The 19,917-nt window shown below is 39.8% G+C and overlaps 1 protein-coding gene across 17 annotated transcripts in view; it reads right to left on the bottom strand.

Moving 5' to 3' along the window:
• The window catches only part of LOC127951841 (CREB-binding protein), a 38,315-nt gene that overhangs the window by 9,204 nt on the left and 9,194 nt on the right, over nucleotides 1-19,917 (bottom strand). For 5 of the 17 annotated variants that reach the window (XM_052549890.1, XM_052549895.1, XM_052549897.1 and 2 more), the window contains exons 2-18: nucleotides 18,051-18,679; nucleotides 10,764-10,925; nucleotides 8,802-9,045; nucleotides 7,758-7,871; nucleotides 6,375-6,599; nucleotides 5,770-5,857; nucleotides 5,295-5,432; nucleotides 5,100-5,217; nucleotides 4,825-4,993; nucleotides 4,665-4,727; nucleotides 3,944-4,068; nucleotides 3,490-3,669; nucleotides 2,451-2,789; nucleotides 2,184-2,360; nucleotides 1,213-1,381; nucleotides 1,008-1,126; nucleotides 596-835 (exon numbers count right to left, since the gene is read on the bottom strand). In XM_052549890.1, coding sequence (XP_052405850.1) covers nucleotides 596-835; nucleotides 1,008-1,126; nucleotides 1,213-1,381; nucleotides 2,184-2,360; nucleotides 2,451-2,789; nucleotides 3,490-3,669; nucleotides 3,944-4,068; nucleotides 4,665-4,727; nucleotides 4,825-4,993; nucleotides 5,100-5,217; nucleotides 5,295-5,432; nucleotides 5,770-5,857; nucleotides 6,375-6,599; nucleotides 7,758-7,871; nucleotides 8,802-9,045; nucleotides 10,764-10,925; nucleotides 18,051-18,679 — 3,299 coding nt within the window. The remainder of the gene's footprint in view (nucleotides 1-595; nucleotides 836-1,007; nucleotides 1,127-1,212; nucleotides 1,382-2,183; nucleotides 2,361-2,450; nucleotides 2,790-3,489; nucleotides 3,670-3,943; nucleotides 4,069-4,664; nucleotides 4,728-4,824; nucleotides 4,994-5,099; nucleotides 5,218-5,294; nucleotides 5,433-5,769; nucleotides 5,858-6,374; nucleotides 6,600-7,757; nucleotides 7,872-8,801; nucleotides 9,046-10,763; nucleotides 10,926-18,050; nucleotides 18,680-19,917) is intronic. The other 12 variants (XM_052549898.1, XM_052549891.1, XM_052549902.1 and 9 more) reach the window with 5 other exon arrangements.

Here is a 19,917-nt window from a genome sequence, read left to right as displayed (position 1 = left end):
AGGCAAAATGAGCCCCAACTAAGTATTGAGTGCTGTACATGCTCATACTTTTCATGTTCATACTTTTCAGTTGGCCAAGACTTCTGAAAATCCTTTCTTTGTATTGGTCTTAAGTAATGTTCTAATTTTCTGAGATACTGAATTTGGGATTTGCCTTAGTTGTCGGTTATAATCATTAAAATAAAATAAAACATTTGAAATATATCAGTCTGTGTATAATGAATGAATGTAATATACAAGTTTCACTTTTTGAATGGAATTAGTGAAATAAATTAACTTTTTGATTATATTCTAATACTACCACCTGTATATTTCCTGTTTTTATTTCTAGTCAGAAGTTTTAGTAATTTTTTAGCGATTCACCAAAATGAATTGAAATTAGCCAAAAACATTTTTATATAATTAAATGCATTTAATATCAAATGTGTTTACTACATACCTCAAAATAAATAAATAAAACAAATAAAGTTTTTATCTCAAAAATGTATCTTTAAATAAAATTAAAAAAATATCTAGAGACGCTGAACTAGAGCTCATGTGGAGGATTCATCAAGCTAACCACTCTTTTCTTGGATGAAGAAGCTCAAGTTCTTACCTTGCGCCCACAGCAGTATCCCAGACCTTGCATGACGGGGTCAATTTCCTGCTCGAACACCTCGGACAGCTTCGAGCAGTACTTGTACACTCGAGATGTTTTGCGGTTGTAGAGCCAGGCGTTGTTGAACATCAGCCAGATGTCGTCAACATACTGCCAGGGCTCCTGGTACTGCCCCGTGTCCAGCTTCCTCTTGATGGTGGAAAGATCGATTGGGTTCTTTACAATGTCAAAGTAGTCCTGGGAAAATAAAAAAAGAACAACATATATTTTAACAATCAAAAGTTTTTATTGATATCTTTGAACTCAACAGTATTAACTGGCTAATATTGGATAAAATCAGTTTTTTTTTTAAGAAGAGGCTGATTTCATACATTTAGAACATTTAAAGATGGTGGTGTATGGGATTTACCGGGATGCCCAGTAGAGCGGGATCCACCGGCTGGCGGAAGGGCAAGGACTCTGGGTCTTGACGATACAGAGCTTCTAGTGTTGGCATCAGCGCCTGTCTGAGCTCTTCCGGCTTGAAAACTGTAACAAATTATGATGTTATGTGATTATTCTAGTTGCAGATATTATTAAATGCGGTTTCAGTGTTTTCAGAATATTGTTTATACTTTTCTTGCGCGACTGGGCAGATTGACCGGATGCTGCGTTGCTGGACACGTCCTCCTCTTTCGGCTCGGTCTTTATCTCTGGTTTCTTCTCCTCCATCTCCATCGGTTCTTGTTTAGGTTCTACAGACTCTGGCTGCTCTTTTACTTGAGGAGGTTTGACATCGTCATCCTAAAGAATTATGTTTAGATGTTTAATAAAGACTGTGTCATTAGACTTGAGTCTCGAGGAAACGTGACTCAAAGAGTTAGTGAGGAAACTAGAGAATGATAAGCAATAAATTGGCATTACAGCTAGCAAGCCAAAACAATTTCAACAAATAAATGCAATAATAAGTGTCAATATTACATTGAGAGACTATGAATATCTTCAAAAGAATGAAAAATCAAGAAATCTATAGTGCAAAGAAATACAGAGCCGTTCAAAAGTTTGGTGTCTGTAATATTTTGTTTTTGAAAGAAGTCTCTTCTGTTCACTGACGCTGCATGTTTTTGATCAAAAATACAATAAAAAAATTATCACAATTCAATTCAAGTTTTCTATTTGAAGATATATTTAAATGTTATTCATTCCTGTGATGCAAAGCTGAATTTTCAGCATCATTATCATGTCACATGATTAGGGCTGCACAATTAATCGAATGTGATTGTCATGCGCATTTTGTTAGTAAAGAAGGTTCTGTATTCAGCAGGAAATCATCATCACGTGCTTTCAGATGGAGCAGCATTTACTACAGAGGCGTAGTTCACTGACAAGTTATGTAAACAAATTTGCAGATGATATTACTGCGCGATTATGAAATCTTTGATGAATTCAAAAATTTGATGAATTCAATGCCTCGTTGAATAACATTTCTTACTATTATTAACAGTAATTTCTTACTAATATTAATTCACCATTTTCTTACTTTTGAACGGTAGTGCAAAACATTCAAGAAACACAATTTTAAGCCCTTTTTAAGTTTAAGTCACACCTCCATCTTGACATCAATCTGCTTTTTCCCAGATTCAAACTCCTGCTCATCTTCTTGATGCTCGGTTTTGTGTTCGGCAGCAGAGTAGTCGGGGGGCAAAGCTTGCTGGGAGTGGGTCTCGGCCACGGATGCTGGCGTAGGAACTCTATTATCAACGCTAGCGGCCATCTGAGAGAGCTAACGGACAGACAAACGAGAAGGGACATGAGTTAAGGGTGTCATGGCATACAGCTGCAATCGAGGCTGTGTTTTCATGACGATCCTCACCGGAGTGCGGGGCTGCTGTGCTTGCACAGAGGTGGGCTGCTGCATCTGCAGGGAGGGCTCAGGCTGGGGCTGCAGGGGCGTGAGCGGCTGGGAGTGGGCGGGGGAGGAGCCCAGGGCTGAGGGAGGGCGGGGCAAGCCGCTGGGGATGTGAGTGGGCGTGACGTGGCCCCCGACTGAGGCCGGCGTGGAAGGCTGGGTCTGGAGTGTCTGTAGGCTAGCGGCAGCTGACGGGGTGGAGGCGGAGGGCGGAGGAGGGGTGGAGCACAGGGTGGACGGGGTGCCCAGAGGGCCCACAGGATTCAGGGTCAGGTTAGCGTTCTGCTGCTGCTGCTGCTGCTGCTGCAGAGGAGAGATGCAGGGTATACCAACTCAGACACAGCACAACAAACTACAACAGTTGGGTTCCGGAGCTAAAAACTCCATTCGTTTTCCCTACAGGAGGACTGGTTTTAACAATAACTCCTAAACCTTTAAAGACAGATCTAATGTGAGCCCAGAGGATGTTAATCACTGGGATAAGCTTTTGTTGAACCCATCAGACTGCATCATTATTTAAAAAATAATAATAATAAGCACCCGCTAATGATGCAATCCAATTGGTCTTCCTATGCGCTCAATTTTTTTTTTTACATATTTGTATGTAATTATGCATATTTTGAACTTATGAAATATATTTAACTTTAAATAAATATTTTTCTATATTTCTCCATTTAAATTTTGGGATTGCAGTTCTTTCCCTCTTTCAAGTCGATAAGTACCCAGTCTTGTAACTTTGTGTTTCTGTTTGAGTTTTTACATTCTTTTTACTTCAAATTAAACGTAGTAAATGTAGCTGATTAGGTTCATAGCTTATAACTTTCTTTTTAATATCTATGAAGATGAATGGAACCAATGCCGCTGAAAAAGTGGGCAGGCACTAATGCACTCTATGACAGGAAGACAAAAAGCATTTGGGGTGGTGAAACATCTCTTATTAACACCGGAGTAACACCACGAACAATGAAACCGTACTAAAGGCGTGACAATTCTGACTCCTCACCTGTGGGACAGTCTGTCCCGACTGCTGAGCCAGGTTTACATTCATATTCATGCCCCCGCCTGAGGGTGGGAACGTCTGGTTCATGAACTGGTTCTGGTTTTGCGTCTGGCCCACCATGTTGCCAACATGGCCTCCCATCATTGCTGGTGCCTGTTGCATCCTGGAGGGAGACATGCTCATCTGCAAAAGAATGAAGATAAATCAGCATTTAGACACAAAGGTATGTTTTTGTCTTAAAAACCAATTCTGACAACATGAATGATAAAGCTATTGATAAGTTTTCTTTCTAGTGAAACAATCCTGTTTTTGTGAAAATCCAAAATGGCGCCCATCTCATGAACAATGTTGACTATAAATACACGGAGAAAACATTTCAATCTGACTAAATATACAGTGTTTTAAAATCAAAAATTCCAAAACTGGCATCAATCTGGAATCAGTTCTTGCTGCTCACCGCTGGAACGTTACCCATGCCCATCTGAGGGGGGTGGGTCATAGGGGACGCAGCCCGGGGAGCTCCCACCGGTGACTGGGACATCTGCATGCTCTGCATGGTCACCGGGTTGAACTGGCCCATCCCTGAAAAAACACATTAAAAGAAGGTAAAGAGATTTTCTGTTCAATGGGAGATTGAAGCTTCAGAGTAATTCCTGCACTACCAGTACGACCTGCCCGACTGCTTTTATCCTACTCAAGCCAACATGAAATGGCATTCACAACCGATTCCATTTCTGTAATATGCAAATCATTTTCATTTTTGATAATATTGCCATAAATTAATCAATTAAGGTTGACCCTATGCGTTCACTTGATAAAATTTTATAAAGTCTGCTGTTTTCAGAAATGAAGTTATTACATTCTGCCAAAAAGAAATCACAGAAAATATAGAAGAATGAAGAACTGTTAAAGTCAGTAAGATTTTGAGAAAGACATTAAAGACTGGAGTAAGGATGCTGAAAATTCACCTTTGCATCAAATAAATAAATTACATTTTAAAATACATTAAAACAGAAACAGTTATTTTAAATTGTAATAATATTTCACAATATTACTGTTGTTACTGTAGTTTTAGCCAAATAAATCTACTTTGAGCATTAGATACTTCTTTTCCAAAACTTAACCACCTCAACCTTTTGAACAGTAGTGTATACATGTATACAGAATGAAAACCATACCTTGAGGGACCTGCATCCGGGCCATCAACTGGTTTGGCACATTGGACATAGGAACAGGTCCATCTGAGGAAATAAGGCATGTTTTAAGCAGCTAATCAAGAAAGCAGCCAAGGAAATCTAACAACAAGAAAGTCAAAGCATTAAAAATGAAGCCACTAACTGGGAGGCCGGATGGCTTGTCCAGGTCCCATAGTGTTGGGCTGGGGAAGGCCAGGCTGCTGAGGACCCTGAGCACCCATTTGAGGCTTCGACAGCCTGGACTTTCTCTTCTCCTCCAGCTCCTTCTGGATCTTATAGATCTTCTCAGCCAGAAAGTGGTAATACTCATCCTGGACACAAAATATAAAAACATGAGCCACCTGGTGCCTTCTCACAGTCACAAAACACCATCCTGAAAGAAGGTTAAGAAGTAGCAAGAAGGTTTGTGCGCTTTACCCTGCTGTTGGCAGACTCGTACATGTCCCCTTCCACCTTACGTGCATAAGCAACCAAGTTCTCCATGCGTCTGTCCTTCAGTGCTGCAGGGTCTGGGGTCGGGAATATGGCTTGAACTCTGTAGGGAAATGCAGGGTTAAGAGAACTGCCCTTGACAAATGGTGATCTTGAAATACGAAGACTTCCTCAACTCACAGCTTGTGCACTAGGTGATTCCTCAAGTCCTGAGTGACGTGCTCGTGCCAGGGCTTCTTCATGCCAGGCATTGACAGCGGCGCAGCTGTGGGCAGGTTCCCCGTGCCGCCCATGTTCGACCCATCAGGCATCATCTGACTGTGGGAGCAGGATTACAACATTAGTTCTCAAGTTTTGCCTTAATGAAAACATACACTGTTCAAGCTAAAATCAAAGAATGTACTGGTGTGACGACATTTCTCTCAAAATCAAGCCAAATACAAAAATCTATTTAAGTTTGTTTTTCAAATATTATTCCCTTTTATCATCTCAGAATTCCATATTCAACCATTTATTGATACAGAATTTCTGTAAAATCATTCTCCAATGACATTATTTGCTCTCTTACATTGCTGGACTCTACAGATGAACATTTCTCGCTCTGCAGTGTGTGTGTAAGAGGTTAAAAGTGAGGGGTGAAGGTGAAGAGACTCACTTGTTGAGGGATGAGGGGAGAGAGGAATCGGTGTGAAGGTTCGTCTGATCATTCATACCGTTACCACCCATGTTCATCTGGTTAGTGCCTGAAGATGTTGTAGGAAACCAGACAGGGGTTACACACACATACACAATATGAGGAGCAGCATGACGTTTCTATCCATACTGACAGCAGATGCAATTAAATTGATCGTTTATAGACAATGAAGCACCAATTTTGATCTTTGATCAAAGATCTTTGATCGTTACCCATGCATTTAGCAAATCTAATTATGCAATGAAGATTGGGATGCACTTGTGCATGCTTAAAGATATTATTTGATAAATTGCACTGAATGCAATTATGTATTAAATATTCTGATGCACTTGTGGGCATGTTTGAAGATATTTGAAAAATTGCATTTAGCAAATATAATTATGCAATAAAATTTTGATGCACTTGTGTGCATGTTTAGTAAATGGCTCACAGTAATCAATACGATGCAAGATGAAGTTACAGAATGAGAGCACCTTTCAAGGTCAATAAATGAACATGGAACCTTGTATTGTTCGCAATAAATATTCAAACACTTTTTAGATTTCCTTGCGAACTGAAGTTGATACCTAGTCCAGGCATAGAGCGCATCTGCTGCTGCTGGGTCTGCTGTCCTGCGACCTGCGTCTGCGCAGCCGGCTGGTTCCCGTACGGGAGGCCGAGTGCAGCGTACGCCCGCTGCATAGAGCTGGGGTCTATGTGCGTGCCGCTGCTGATGGAGGACGCAGGAGTCTGAGTCGCACCCACAGGGCCCAGCGGAGCCTGCATGCCAGTGTTAGGAGAGCTCAGCATCGCTGCAAATAGAAGAAAACAATTTGGTTGAATCAAACTCCTTTTATTCATATATTCCAAAGGTTTTTTTTTTTTTTGATAAAGAGAGATTATCTTTAATTTAATCTAAACTTTAATTTGTCCACTAAATAAAACAACTTTGAACCTTGCGCTATCCATTGTTTAGATTTATGTTCTGGAATTATATGCAAAATTAGTGCATAAATAATGAAAAATATTTAAAACAACATTTAAGAAGATATGTAGTACTAAATAAGAGTCTATAAATCTTGATGTAAATCAACTGGGGAAGGATGGGGATATCTATCAGTTAACTTTATCCTAGTCATATGGGTTGTCTTGCTTTGAAATGTAATAAATGCATTTCAAGAATTATTTCTATTCGGAATAATTGCAATCTTGCAGTAATTCCACTTGATCTGGAAACAGAAGCGACTGAAGTGGAATAGCCATTTTGCAAACACAGGACACTTTCGAGCAGCGGCAGGGAACAGAACTGCATGAGACACTGAGAGAGCGTGCTTCTGTTGCCACTACAGGGGGATTTAAACGAGTCAGTGACCGGCTGTCCAATCAGAGAGCGGGAGCTCGGTGTGTCCCGCCCCCCCTCTGAAAAACCAGGGGTGGAGCCCCTCCCCCGCAGTGTCAGATTACAGTCCTGCTGCCTGCCGGAATCCGCTGCTGGTCTCGTGCTTTCACACTCAGAGCTGCTCACACGACCTACAGATGGCAGCACTCAATCTGAACGCACCCCGCATCTCAACACACAATCAGTAGAGTAACAAACCCATTAAAGTTCATATATTTCAATCAGTAATGTAGATGTTTCTATACTTTTAAAACGGTCGATTTTGTGTATCAGGGCAGAAAGGATTATTTTCATTTTCTTTGCATTTATCAAACAGCAAAAAAAAAAAAAAAAAAAAATCTCAATGGCCCTAATAAGAGACTAAACATTTGTGCAAAATATTTAGTTATTAGAGATTCAATCATTAACCGTACTAATTAAATCACATGTGCTAGGAACTTTATTTGTTTGTTTGTTTTATATTCAGTGTTGCCATGCAGTAGCATGAAGTATAACCTTGATCTATGAAAATGCACTCATGCAGGGAATGTATCGGTGCAGGTGGTTTATTTTAAATGAGAGTGTGGCTTACGCTGCTGGTTTCTCTTGTCGCTGGCGTTTTTCAGGGGCAAACAGACGGGGCAGTCGTGCCGGGTGCAGTTCTTCCAGTGCGAGATGATCTGTCTAGACGAGGCGCAGTGAGCCACTGTGGAAACGGAGAAAAAAATCATTACAGATTACAACACCGAGCATTCACACACCCGTACACAAAGCAGTGTTGAGTTGAGCTGCCTAATAAAGTCTAAAGATTTCTAAAGACAGACAGAACCCTTCAGATGCCCATTCACAAACACAACTTCCTCAGATTTGTGGCTGATTTCAACATCCTAACAGTGAATTTCAAAAAGGCAACAAGTTTGAAGGTAGATAATTGTTTTCTATGTTACTGGGCCGTCATTAACCATTTTATCAACTAAATATCAAAAGTAAACTATTCACATTATATTTGTAATTTTAAATAGTATTAGTTTAAACAAAGTGACGAGAGCTTCTGTGCAAGACAACACAGATATACAGAAACTAATGTGTGTCAAACCAATGTAGTGTGGTTGATTATAATGGAAGCAACTTGGTTATTTAAACAGTTTTTCCATCTCGGTTTCTGCTGTGGAAATGTGCAAAATGGGTTATGATATTAAGGTCCCTCCTGCAGTGTAAGCCAAGTATTCAAGAGCGATATAAATAATCATGCTCCTCTTAACAAGCACAACTAATAAATCAGACGTAATACTCTTGACATATGTTTTTCACCATAATAAAACACTCTGCCCAATTGAAATCATGTCAAGGAATAAAAGGGGTTTCGACGTTCCAGACTCCTTCATACTTCGACAGTGAGACCACAAGAGCCACGAGTGACTTCCCAAGTTTACATAAAGCCTGAGTGCCCGGCCAGACAGTTTAACAACACTGAGATGTACAGTCACCACCGAAATATGGACAAAGAGAGACGGAGGCACTTTCAGATCGACTCAGAGATGGCACATGACCATGACTTCTATAAAATTCAGAGCTTGGGGTAAAGTGCCGGAGTCCAGTTATACATTAACATAACTGGTCTCATTTTGCCTCTCACCTTGGCAGGACTTCCCCGCCTGGCAGTGGGTCATGTGGTTGAGGACGTTCTTCATGGTGCGGCAGTGGGGCAGGGCGCAGGCGCGCACGTCACCGTTGGCCTGCTCTCGCCGCTGGCACTTGTGGGCGTGAAGCAGCAGGACCAGCTGCTGCTGGATCAGTTTGCGCTTCTCCGGGTCGGCCGTGGGGCCCGTCGACACCCCCTGTCCCGGGACCATGCCCACCGAGGGCACCTGCTGCTGCAGCTGGAGGGAAGAGTTTCGATTAGATACAAGATCCATTTCGGATGTTATTATATAAAGAAACAAATCTTTCTAAATATTCTCAGTGGGTTAGATAAAGCCTCAAGCCACGAGAGGCTGTGAAGTTATGATTTTATTCGCTGAGGTGTTAAGCGTCCATTTTACGCCTTAATCAAAACAATGTGCTCTGTCCTCTTGGCTTCAACAACACAGAATTGTTATAACATTTCTTATTTGTAAACTATAAAATTGTAAAATATTATTGCAATTTAAAATACCTGTTTTTAATTTGAACGTATTTTAAAATCGAATTAATTCCTGTGACGCAAAGCTCAATCATTACACCAGTCTTCAGTCATATAATCCTTCAGAAACCAATCAACGTATTTATGCACACTTTAATAATAATAATAATAATAATAAAACTCTTACTGACCTCTAACTAGTCAGTTAAAAAAAAGGAAGGAAATAAAGCAGATTAAAATAAATATACTTTGTTGACCTTATTACACAATGTCGGAGCAGTTTAGGTCAATTTTCAAATATGACCGTTCGAACAATAATTTTAGACTTCATTTATCCAGTTTATCCACTCTTTGCATCATATTCTGTCACATAGCTGCTGAATAGATGTGTGACGAAGAGATAAAAACTGATGAAATTTATGCTGCGTCTTCGTTAAAAAGACGAGACGTGACTATAATGTTATTTGAGGACTACCGGACATTCAAAATACATCCTACAGGCTACTGTTTTGTATTTCAAAATGTGCGTCCCTATCATTGAAATCGCATTCGCAATTGGATAAGAGACGTTTGCATTAGTCTCAGTATGGCAGCCGCAGTGGATGGATAGGCCAAAAAAATGCGAGCTAGTGATCTGAAACAATGGCCTCAGCACCAAAAGGGGTACGACCAAAGGTCCCATTTTTCTCTGGAGTAAACTTTTGTTGTGTTTTCTGAAAGTGGAATCGCGCTGATGGCGGTGCTCTCTTGCGCTCACGCTCCACGTCTTCAGTTCTCATATACAGCGTGCGATCAGTTCTCAGCGCTCAAATACACATACAACAGTCCAAATGTCCATCATGTAGAGTATCTCTCATAAGCTGGTTATGGATTAAGTGAACACAAACAGGTGGGTGAAAACTGAATGCGTGCCAGTAATACTTCCGTCTTAAAGAGACAGCATTCCTAATTAAGTAGGCTACCTATCCGTGTCATTAACTTTAACCAACAAGAGATGTTAACCAAGTAAACCTACTGTATCTGAAAAAGGAGCTGAATTTCTATCTCTTTCGTGTTTGTCTTACTCTGCTTTTAAAAAAATTATATACATTATATATGAAAAACTGTGATTTTTCAAGTTAACTTGATATAGTTGACCCAAAAATGAAAATTGTTGTAATTTATTCAAGTTTTTCCAAATTCAATCGTTGATTCAAATTTCTCATAAGCTTAATTGATTTGGTTTAAAGAGAGAAGAATTAATGACTATTAATGTCTGAAGTCTACACATAAAATAGCTACCATTATAAATGCTGGTAACTGCAATTTGACTTAAATTAATGACTAAAAGTTGACAAATGCAATGACTTTTCATCGATTAAACCTATGAAAGACTCAAATTAAATGTGACAAAGACTATTAAGCATTTTGGTCTCAAGATAAAGACTAAGACTAAATCAAAAATGGCTGTCAAAATGAACACTGACGGTTACTCACCAGATTTGGCACGCTGGAAGCACCCTTCAGGGTGGGCTGGAGGCTGTTGGGAAGAGCTGCCTTGTTTTGTATCTGAGCGTTTAATCCAGCGCTGGACATCTGCTGGACCGAACCCTGTGCATACTGCTGCCCGAATGGGCCGTTAGCAGATGCAAGACCCATCTATGGAGGAAAGAAAAACCCATCAGCATCTGTGAACCTCCCCGAATGTTCATGAAACAGTGGCACAAAAGGGCTGCCAGTGTAGCGTTTCAATTTAAATTCATAGAGAGCAGGCAAGGTGTTACACAGGCACGAGGTCCTGCTCTCTGACAGTGTAGAGTAGATGCTGTCAAGCCAAACATTCATAGGTCAAAGAGTGTACTAAAAGATACGGTCATCAACTGCTCAGTGACATCCACCACCTCACGTACGAGCAGTCGACTTGCCTTTGGGTTACAGCTTGAGAAAAACGGGGTCTGCTCTTCATAAAAACACCAAACCAAAGATGCACTCGTTGCTTACAAAATTGAGGTCGAGCAACTGCCTGAATGACTGAGCGCGTCCTCCATCAGGTTAAGTCATATTCATAAAAGAAATAGTTTGCGATGTCCTAAGAGTAATGTTGTGGTAATCTCCTTTAAATCTTTAAGGGTAGTGTACTCCCCCATGGATCACGTCAGCACTGGTCAATGCATTGATTTCTATAAAAAGTGAAACAACAGCTTCAGTTTTTTCCCGCTGTTGTTTATCCCAGCATTTACCAAAGACACCATAGCTCTTGACCGGAAGAGAAGAGAAGTCGTTTTTGAGGGGGAGGGGAGGTTAACGTTTTTGATTAAAGATAACGAGGGCACATGAATTTTACAAAAATAATTTGTAAAAATGTAAGTGCACAGATAAATTGTTTACAATAAACACTACAGTATTCCATAAAAAAAGAAGAATTTAACATTTCGATTGAATGATGAGTCTAATATATTATTTGCTGATACTAAACGAAGTGCATGTGAAAGAATAACTGCATTAAACCTGAGTAACTTGGAGCACTTTTCAGTGATGCTTTCACAGCATGGTTCTGCAGCGGCGCGTCAGATCAGAGCTCGTGTGTAAACCGTCCCATCCCCCACCAGCACTAATGCGAGCCTGCAGCCATTAACGCTGCACGCGCCGCTGCTGAACGTGCCACACTGAGGAACTCCCTGTCATGAGCAATACTCATCTCCGCTGCCTGTCGCTCTCTCACTGTGACTCCGGAGATCAACGCTAAGGATTTTTTCTACTGATCTGGCCAGTGGTTCAAATTTTTACTTGCCCTACCAACATTTTCAATGGCTCTGCCAACATTTTTTTTAAATAGTTGCTGTTATCAGTTTTTGATATGTTATCTTGTATTTAGGGCTGTGCAAAAAAATCGGATGCGGTTTTCATGCACAAGGTGCTCCTGTGATTAGTGATAAATCTCCAGAACGTACGTTCAGATTTGCCGAGTTTTCAAATCAAAACCTGACCAAATTATGGACCAAAACGTAAATTTCTTCTCAAAACGATAAAAATTACATTCTGGGGGATAAAAAAGTCATTTTTTTTGGCAAGGTTCCCTTAGTAAATTTAGCATTTTAGGGGTTAAATGTCACATTATTGGGGTCGCTTCAACCCACGGACATGAAAAACAACCGTGGACTTGGCAACAGTGGTTCAGATGTTGATTTTTTTAATCTATTTTATGTAGCTTGTCAGATTCGATAGCTACTAAGTTACTCGCCAGGACTGGTATTTTGTATTTGCCCGTAAAGGTGAGAGTATGGAAAGGAGTTGTCTTTCGCACCCAAATGCCTGTTAAATCGCTTGAATTTTTAAATTAACAAGTCTTAAAAACACATGCAGCTGGTAAAAGGTCAAGACAATGCTGGAGTGGCCCGATCGGGCAAGTGACAAATCCAAAGTGTCCGGAATGGTCAGTCCTTATTGTCGAGCAGTGCTCTCTTAACACTTTGTCCATACAAGCCATAAAACTTCTCTTCCACATTAAAATGACTTTTCCAACAAGCTGTTACAAGAAACTATCATCTGCCTTTCAATATTTTGTTGTATACATCCAAACAATACTGAAATCTCATTAGACCAGAATTTCACTCCTGTAGCTGTATATTCATAACGTACTATATTCTTATTGGTAGGTTTCTCACTAATAACGAAAATTCCTGTTGTGACACCAAACAGAGCTCTCAACTACAACTAAAAATATCTATTTAAGACAATTTTATATTATACAATTAAGCAAAATAAAGAAACAAATTCTCGTAATTTTGAATTTGATAGACACAAACCTAAAGATGTGATCATCTATATACAATAGGGTTGTCAGATTATATATTTGTCAAATTGAAAAAATAAGTCTAAATTTGCATTCAAATTTTGTGTGTGTGTTAGGCAGCCTTATCAGTAGTGCACGAAATGTGACAACTACGTAAGTGTCATTGCATATTAATGCTTTAGTTTTTGTTGTTCATTAAAATAATTGTGTAAAAAGAAAAAAAATCAATGCAGAGATGATGTAATTTAGAGGCGAAACTGAAACCAAGCAATTCACACAGAACACATTACATTTTCTATTGGGGTGAGAGAAAAAAAAAAAGATGCATCATGCATTGAGTCTCTATTCAATGAGTCTGGATCGATTCTGAGAATTTCTGAATCAATTCTGAGCTTACTGTTTAACCAGATACACAATGACGTGGTTTGCTTTGGAAACATCTGTACCCTGCTTGCTTTCAATTGCTCACACACATACACCACTGGAACCATCCATAAAATAATCATTCATAAAGTTTGGGAAGGTTGAATTGAATTACAACGACATTCACAGTGCACTGAATGCACTGTGGGAGACGCATGCTTTACATTTGAAGAGTGCGGTCTTGCCCATCGGTATTTTTCTTACAAATTCTCTACGAAGTAATAATTTATGTGGTTGGGAATGCAGTGGACTTATATAATTTAAAATATGAACCTCACTAACAGAAAGCTGATTTCAATTTCAAAATGCTGAAAATTTGCACTTTGTTTGTGAAGACTGCTCACACATGCTGCTGTGCGCAACTCAGTGTAAGTGGTTTAATAGACTTGTCTCAATTAGTTTATGGCACAAAATTCATGTAAACACAGCCAGTTAATAATATTAGAGTTGTCACCCGTCCTTTAAAATGCAGAATCGTCCCGTATTTAAAAGGAAAAATGATGCGTCCCATATCAAAACAATACAAGACGCGATTTGTCCCAAATTTTACAAAGTCAAAAACTGTTTTGCATGGTTTTTTTATAATACTAATAGCAATTATAATGAAATACATTTCATAAGTGGCTATTAGAGGAGCTAATTTCCATGTCTTTCCTTTTATAGTGAGTCTGCAGGACACGCGCCGTTAAAGCCCTTTCAAGCCAGTGCAGCATGCGGTAAACAAACCTGTGCAGTTGAACACAAGACACTCCAGATTTCACTTTTAGTTTGAAAATCGAATGCACAATCGTTCGGACCAACCAAAAAAAGTTTTGAAAATGAAAATAGGGAATCGATTTTAACCAAATATGTACAATATTAATTTTAAAATAATTAAACAATTAAAAAATAGATGTAACAAAACTCACAAACAAGCAGAAAAAGAATACCAGCAATTTTACGCGCCTATAAGACCCAGTGACGTCGAAAGGGATCTCTTATGCTGCTTTCACACCAAACACGAAGAGCGTCTGGCACAAATGATTTCAATGTTAAGTCAATGTAAAGACGGCCCTTTTTGCGCATCCCTGCCTAGTGCCACCTAGCCTAAGTGTCGGTTACGTTCAATAATAATTAAAAAAAAAAAACACACATGGCTTGTTCTTAAGTCCATTTAAAGTTTCATTTTTTTTTAACCAGTTGTTTGAAATGGATTAAATCATTATTTAAAATAATCTTGGAGATTTTTGAATTGCCTAAATCATAAATGCAGCCGGGTTGAATCCTGCAGTGACGTTTTTCTTTTGTTATGACAGCCATCCCCTCTGCATATATATTTTTCACGAATGTGGCACTTTTGTTGCGGTTTGTCATTCTGCACAAAACGTCATGCCAATAAATAGGAAATATTGCTGACTTGTGCGTTTCCAGCGCTCTCTTTACGTTCATCCGTTATTTGACATTGAAAAAGGAAACGTCTTTTTTTTTTTTTGACATGGAAAAACGATTTTACAATCGATTCAATGAACACTTATGTCTTAAAAATCGAAAATGATTTTTTCACAAAAGTGACAGCCCTATGAAGCACTGAATGGGAAAGTTATGAATGTGTCTGTCCAGTTGCTAATGATGAACGCACAGTTTGCAGAGACATTTCCGTTGTTCACAGTAGACTGTCTGACTTAAAGTTCACCCATAAATGAAAATGTTGTCATCATTTACACACCCACAAATTGTTCTAAACTTGTAATATATCCTTTCTTCTGTTGAACATAAAATAGAATACTTTAAAGAAACACTCCACTTCTTTGAAAACAGGCTCATTTTCAGTTGAGTTTCTGTTTTCAGATCCATTCAGATGACCATTCAGACGATCTCCGGGTCTAGCTTAACTTAGCATAGATCATTGAATCTGATTAGGCCGTTAGCATCTCGCTCATAAATTACATAGGAGTTTCTATATTAAAGTAACCAAACATTAACCACATTTTTCTACACTAGGTCTATATAGCTTCACCACGTGTGATCTCTGCAATGCCCAGATATACAAAACAGACCCTCCCACCCCTGTAGTAAACATGGAGATGTTAGTCCCAAACCCAACTGGTACATGAAAATCCCAGACATCATGTGATAAGAATCGAAATTCAAACATAGTTTAGAAAACTAGTCTTGTCCAAATAAAATACATTTAAAATTAAGGCTGGGCGATGTGGCCAAAAAATGAAAAAATAAATAATCGGTCTTCCAGAGTAGCATACATTTAAATCACGACAATCACAGTTAAAACCTCACATTAAACCTCAATACCATGTCACAATATAACTACATGATTTTTAGGTATCTGTTTGAAACAGTAGCTTAAATACATTTATTATAAATGCACTAGGAATGCACTGAATGTTCATCAACTGGAATGATTTGTACGAAAATAGCAAAAGAAGCTCTTTCGGAGTTTGGCCGAATAAGAGGGAAAGCAGAATAAATTGTACCGAACTTTGATGTGACGCGATCATATAGCGACCAGCGCAGAGTGAGAGGTGCACACTCTTCATAATGCAATACAAATAAGCACGGTAGTGAGGAAGCATTTTAAACTGTAAGAGAAAGATGGACCCTTACTCGTCAGTTGCTCAGTCACATTTTTATGTATTTTTACAAGGCATGTATCAATGCAATACCTACATGCAACATATTCATAATGAGACTCTTTTATAAATCTACTCATCAACAAAAAGAAGCACTGAGGTCTTCCTGCTAGGGCTGGGGCGATATATCATGCGCATCTAGTCAGTAAATCTGTTTCGACCTTACTGATTTTCATGTGTAAGTAGAATAAATCAGTTCAGCCATACAAATATATCTACCACAAAATAAACTGAAAAGCAAAATCCCACATTCTAATCGCACACATCACACCACACGGCTCTATAATGCATTAGTTATGTTTTCATTTGCTTAAAAATGTGGTTAAAATGTCATTTTTGTTATTAAACTATTACTAATTTGGTTAGGCCTTCTTTATGATGATGAACTGGATTATTCCATGAACAGAACCCAGAAAAAAACTAAATGAAAACATAGAACTTGTGAAAATTCTAAAGCAGATTTCCTCTGAACAGGACACATGAGAGCTGAGAACGAGCGGACCGTACAGACACGAGCGCTGGCACTCAGCTGTGGACTGATCTCACACACTTCACCTGCTCTTGTGACTCTCATAATCTCTGTGCAATGCAAACACACAGCACACTTCCGACAGCACATCTATTCACCTCTGAACAAACACGGCAGAAACCGGTGATCGCTCTGGCAGCCTGTGTGATTTTGTTCACAATATTTCAGTTGCAAACTCCATCGATTGACATTTCTCGATATGAACCCAACATCTCAACACAAGAGCGTTCACTAGTGCCAAAGAGCACAGTGTGAGCAGAACACTGGTTTCCGATTGGTTTCCTGTAAAACCACAACAGTCAGACACATGCGATAGCCACAACTACCTTTCTGTGCAATCTTTCCTTCAAATGTCAGAAAAGCTCAAGCAGGCTTATATTCGTGTTAAACACTGTCTTGGTTCAATTCATCAGTTGTTGATTGGATTAAGGAGGATGTGAATGTGCGCTTGAGGTTGGTTGTAAAAATGGGACTTAATGGCTGGAGAAATTACAAGAGAGAAGTCCGTTTCACCAGTAGATCAAGTTATGAAGTTACGAGAAAAAATCACATGTATATATATACATAAAAAAAAAAAACCTTGGATGAATTATTCACAGTAGATCAATATTCTTGTGAAGAATGATTAAAGAACTTACTTCTAACCTTTTTTTTTTACTAGCTATAATGTTTTTATGCATATGAAGAATCCATTTGTGTAAATGTACACAAACAGACGATGAATTTAAATGCTAAAAACTACAATGTGTTCAGTGCTCCTGCCAGCATTTAGGTGTTTTTATTGGTTTGCAATTGTAAAAACGGTGAAATCTTACAGTGCTTTCATGATCTTAATGCACATTTCATTGACATGAGATGGTCGACATGCAAAATGAACAAGAGCAGCAGAGCAGAACAATGAAACGGTTCACTGTTTAGAAACTTTTTCACTTGCTTGGTCTGTACGGATTTCTCTCCTGATTCAGAAGAGACCACTTTTCACTGGAGAAAGCAATATTACAGCTAGAAGTCTCAAATTTTAGTTCAAATGTGTTGATGAAACTAATGGCTTCATTAACTGATGGACTGGAGTGGATGTCCATGCACCTCAGGCTGAACATAACCCACAATTTCTTGTCACTTTAAGGCTTGCATTTGTTTATGTACTTGATAAGGAAAATGGCAAAACAACAAGTGAACTGTCATGCAAGTAGAAAACCTTCCTAAATCCAAGTACCAAACAGCACAGGTTTCTTACTCCACCAAATGTAGTGGAAATAATAGGTTGAAACTGAAACTACACGTACACAAACACTGGTCGAAACTGAAACATTTTGTTTATCTGTATTCGTGTTAGCTTGCCTAATCATTACACCCAACCACGCAGAACATTTTTAGAACGCAAGACATAAAAAACAGCAATGGCAACTTACCTTGTTCATGTTTCCCGCTTGCTGGGGATTGATGGCATTGTGTGACCCCATCTGTGGTGCACCCTGGGTAAGTGTCTCCGCCAATACGCTGCCCCCTTGCCCGGCACCCGGTGCTCCCTGCATGGCCTGACCCTGGTACTGCATCCCCGGAGCTGCCCTGCCTCTTCCAGCCGGCCCCATCACACCATTCATCATCTGCCCCTGCGGAGCCATGTTCTGGCCCATGAGTCCATGAGCCTGGTTGTTATTGTTCAGCATGGCCGGGTTAAAACCTGCACTGAGGCCCATACCCGGACTGTTGTTGCCCTGACCCGTAGGGTTGCCAACCGGCTTCGGAGGTTGGGTCTGGTGACCGGGTGAGCCCTGGCCCATGGGACTCTTCCCCAAGGCACCCAGTTGGCCACCCATTCCAGACTGAGGGCTGAGGTTTCCAGCCAGACCAGAGCCACTCCCTGCCTGCAGGAGCTGGGACAGCTGCCTGTGCTTGGCAGCAGCATCCGGGACGGTGCCCCCCATCCGGCTCCCCACCCCTCCGTCTCCATTAGAGGGCATGGAAATCAGGCCCAGGTCTCCGTTGGGTATCAACTCATCTGGAAGATCGTTTTCCAAGTCAAACAAGGACACAAAGTCTAGAAAAAGAGAGGAAAATGATTTATCAGTTTGGTCCAAAAATAAAAAATATATTCAGCCAATATTTGGCCTGTAAGGTTCATAATACATTGACTACTGGCCCATAAAGGGACAGTTCATGAATACTCAACAGGGATGGAAATTAACTTTGTCCACCAGCCACTGTGGCTGGTGGATTTCAAAATCTACCAACCACTCAATGTTTTTACCAGCCACTTTCTTGTTTTTAACCGACAATGTGTAACTGCATGTGAAAATTAATACTACAAGATCTACAATACTTAAGCAGTTTATTTAATCTCAAGTCTCAATGAAATACTGACATTTTCTCTTTCAGTGATGCTCAAACATGCTGCCTATCTAGGCAGCTTACTAGGTTTTGAAACAGCCGACTCTTGCTGAAGCAGCTCATTCTCTCAACTCCGTAGCCCAACCGGATGATGCACTGCACTGAACTTTTTTTAATGCAAAGAAACATTTTTGCGATATTCGAAACCGTTTTCGTAAGCATTAATAATGTTGTATTTAATTCCAAAGGAAAGAATTCACCAGTATAAGTGTATTTTTAATTTATTTTATGTGGTTGAGGGAACACGTGGGGAAAAGTCCCCTGTTCATCACTGCATCACTGAAAGAAATCTCGGCTCGGAAACTTTTACGCCGTTGACAAACGAACGCACAGCGTTTTTAAAACCTAATTTTTTCAAGTCTCATCATGCAAGAGCTGTCAAACATGTGTAGCGATACAATGTTGTTTCTACAATTAAAAATGAACAGCGTAACAACTTACTAGCCACAAATCTAGCTTCTGAAGTACTTGAAGACTGGAAATAAAATGCACCCCCCGGATAGCAGTTATTAGAGTTACACTGTACTGGAAAGAACGCTGCCGTTTCGAGCCCATTTTACACCGCCTTCCTCAGCGGAGCTGCTTCAGATGATATTACACTTTTATTGCATGTTGTGTACACACCAGGGATGGAAATGAACTTTTTTGTCCACTAGATGGGTGAAACAGTATGCCATTTTTATTTAACTGTCACAGTGGCCGGTAGGTGAATCGAGTTTACCCGCAACAACACAAAATCACCCGCATTTGGAAGGTGCTAATTTCCATCCCTGGTAGGTCAACAGTACTTTTTTTTGTTGTTGCTGTAAAATGGCTTGTGAATAGAGTACATTTTGTGGATAACTCAGGGTTACCCTACTTTCAAAACAATGGCTGCAGCCCATATCA

Source organism: Carassius gibelio, chromosome B3, assembly GCF_023724105.1.
Source record: "Carassius gibelio isolate Cgi1373 ecotype wild population from Czech Republic chromosome B3, carGib1.2-hapl.c, whole genome shotgun sequence".
In the NCBI taxonomy this organism is placed as follows: domain Eukaryota; kingdom Metazoa; phylum Chordata; class Actinopteri; order Cypriniformes; family Cyprinidae; genus Carassius; species Carassius gibelio.
This window is presented reverse-complemented; position numbering and strand designations above follow the sequence as displayed.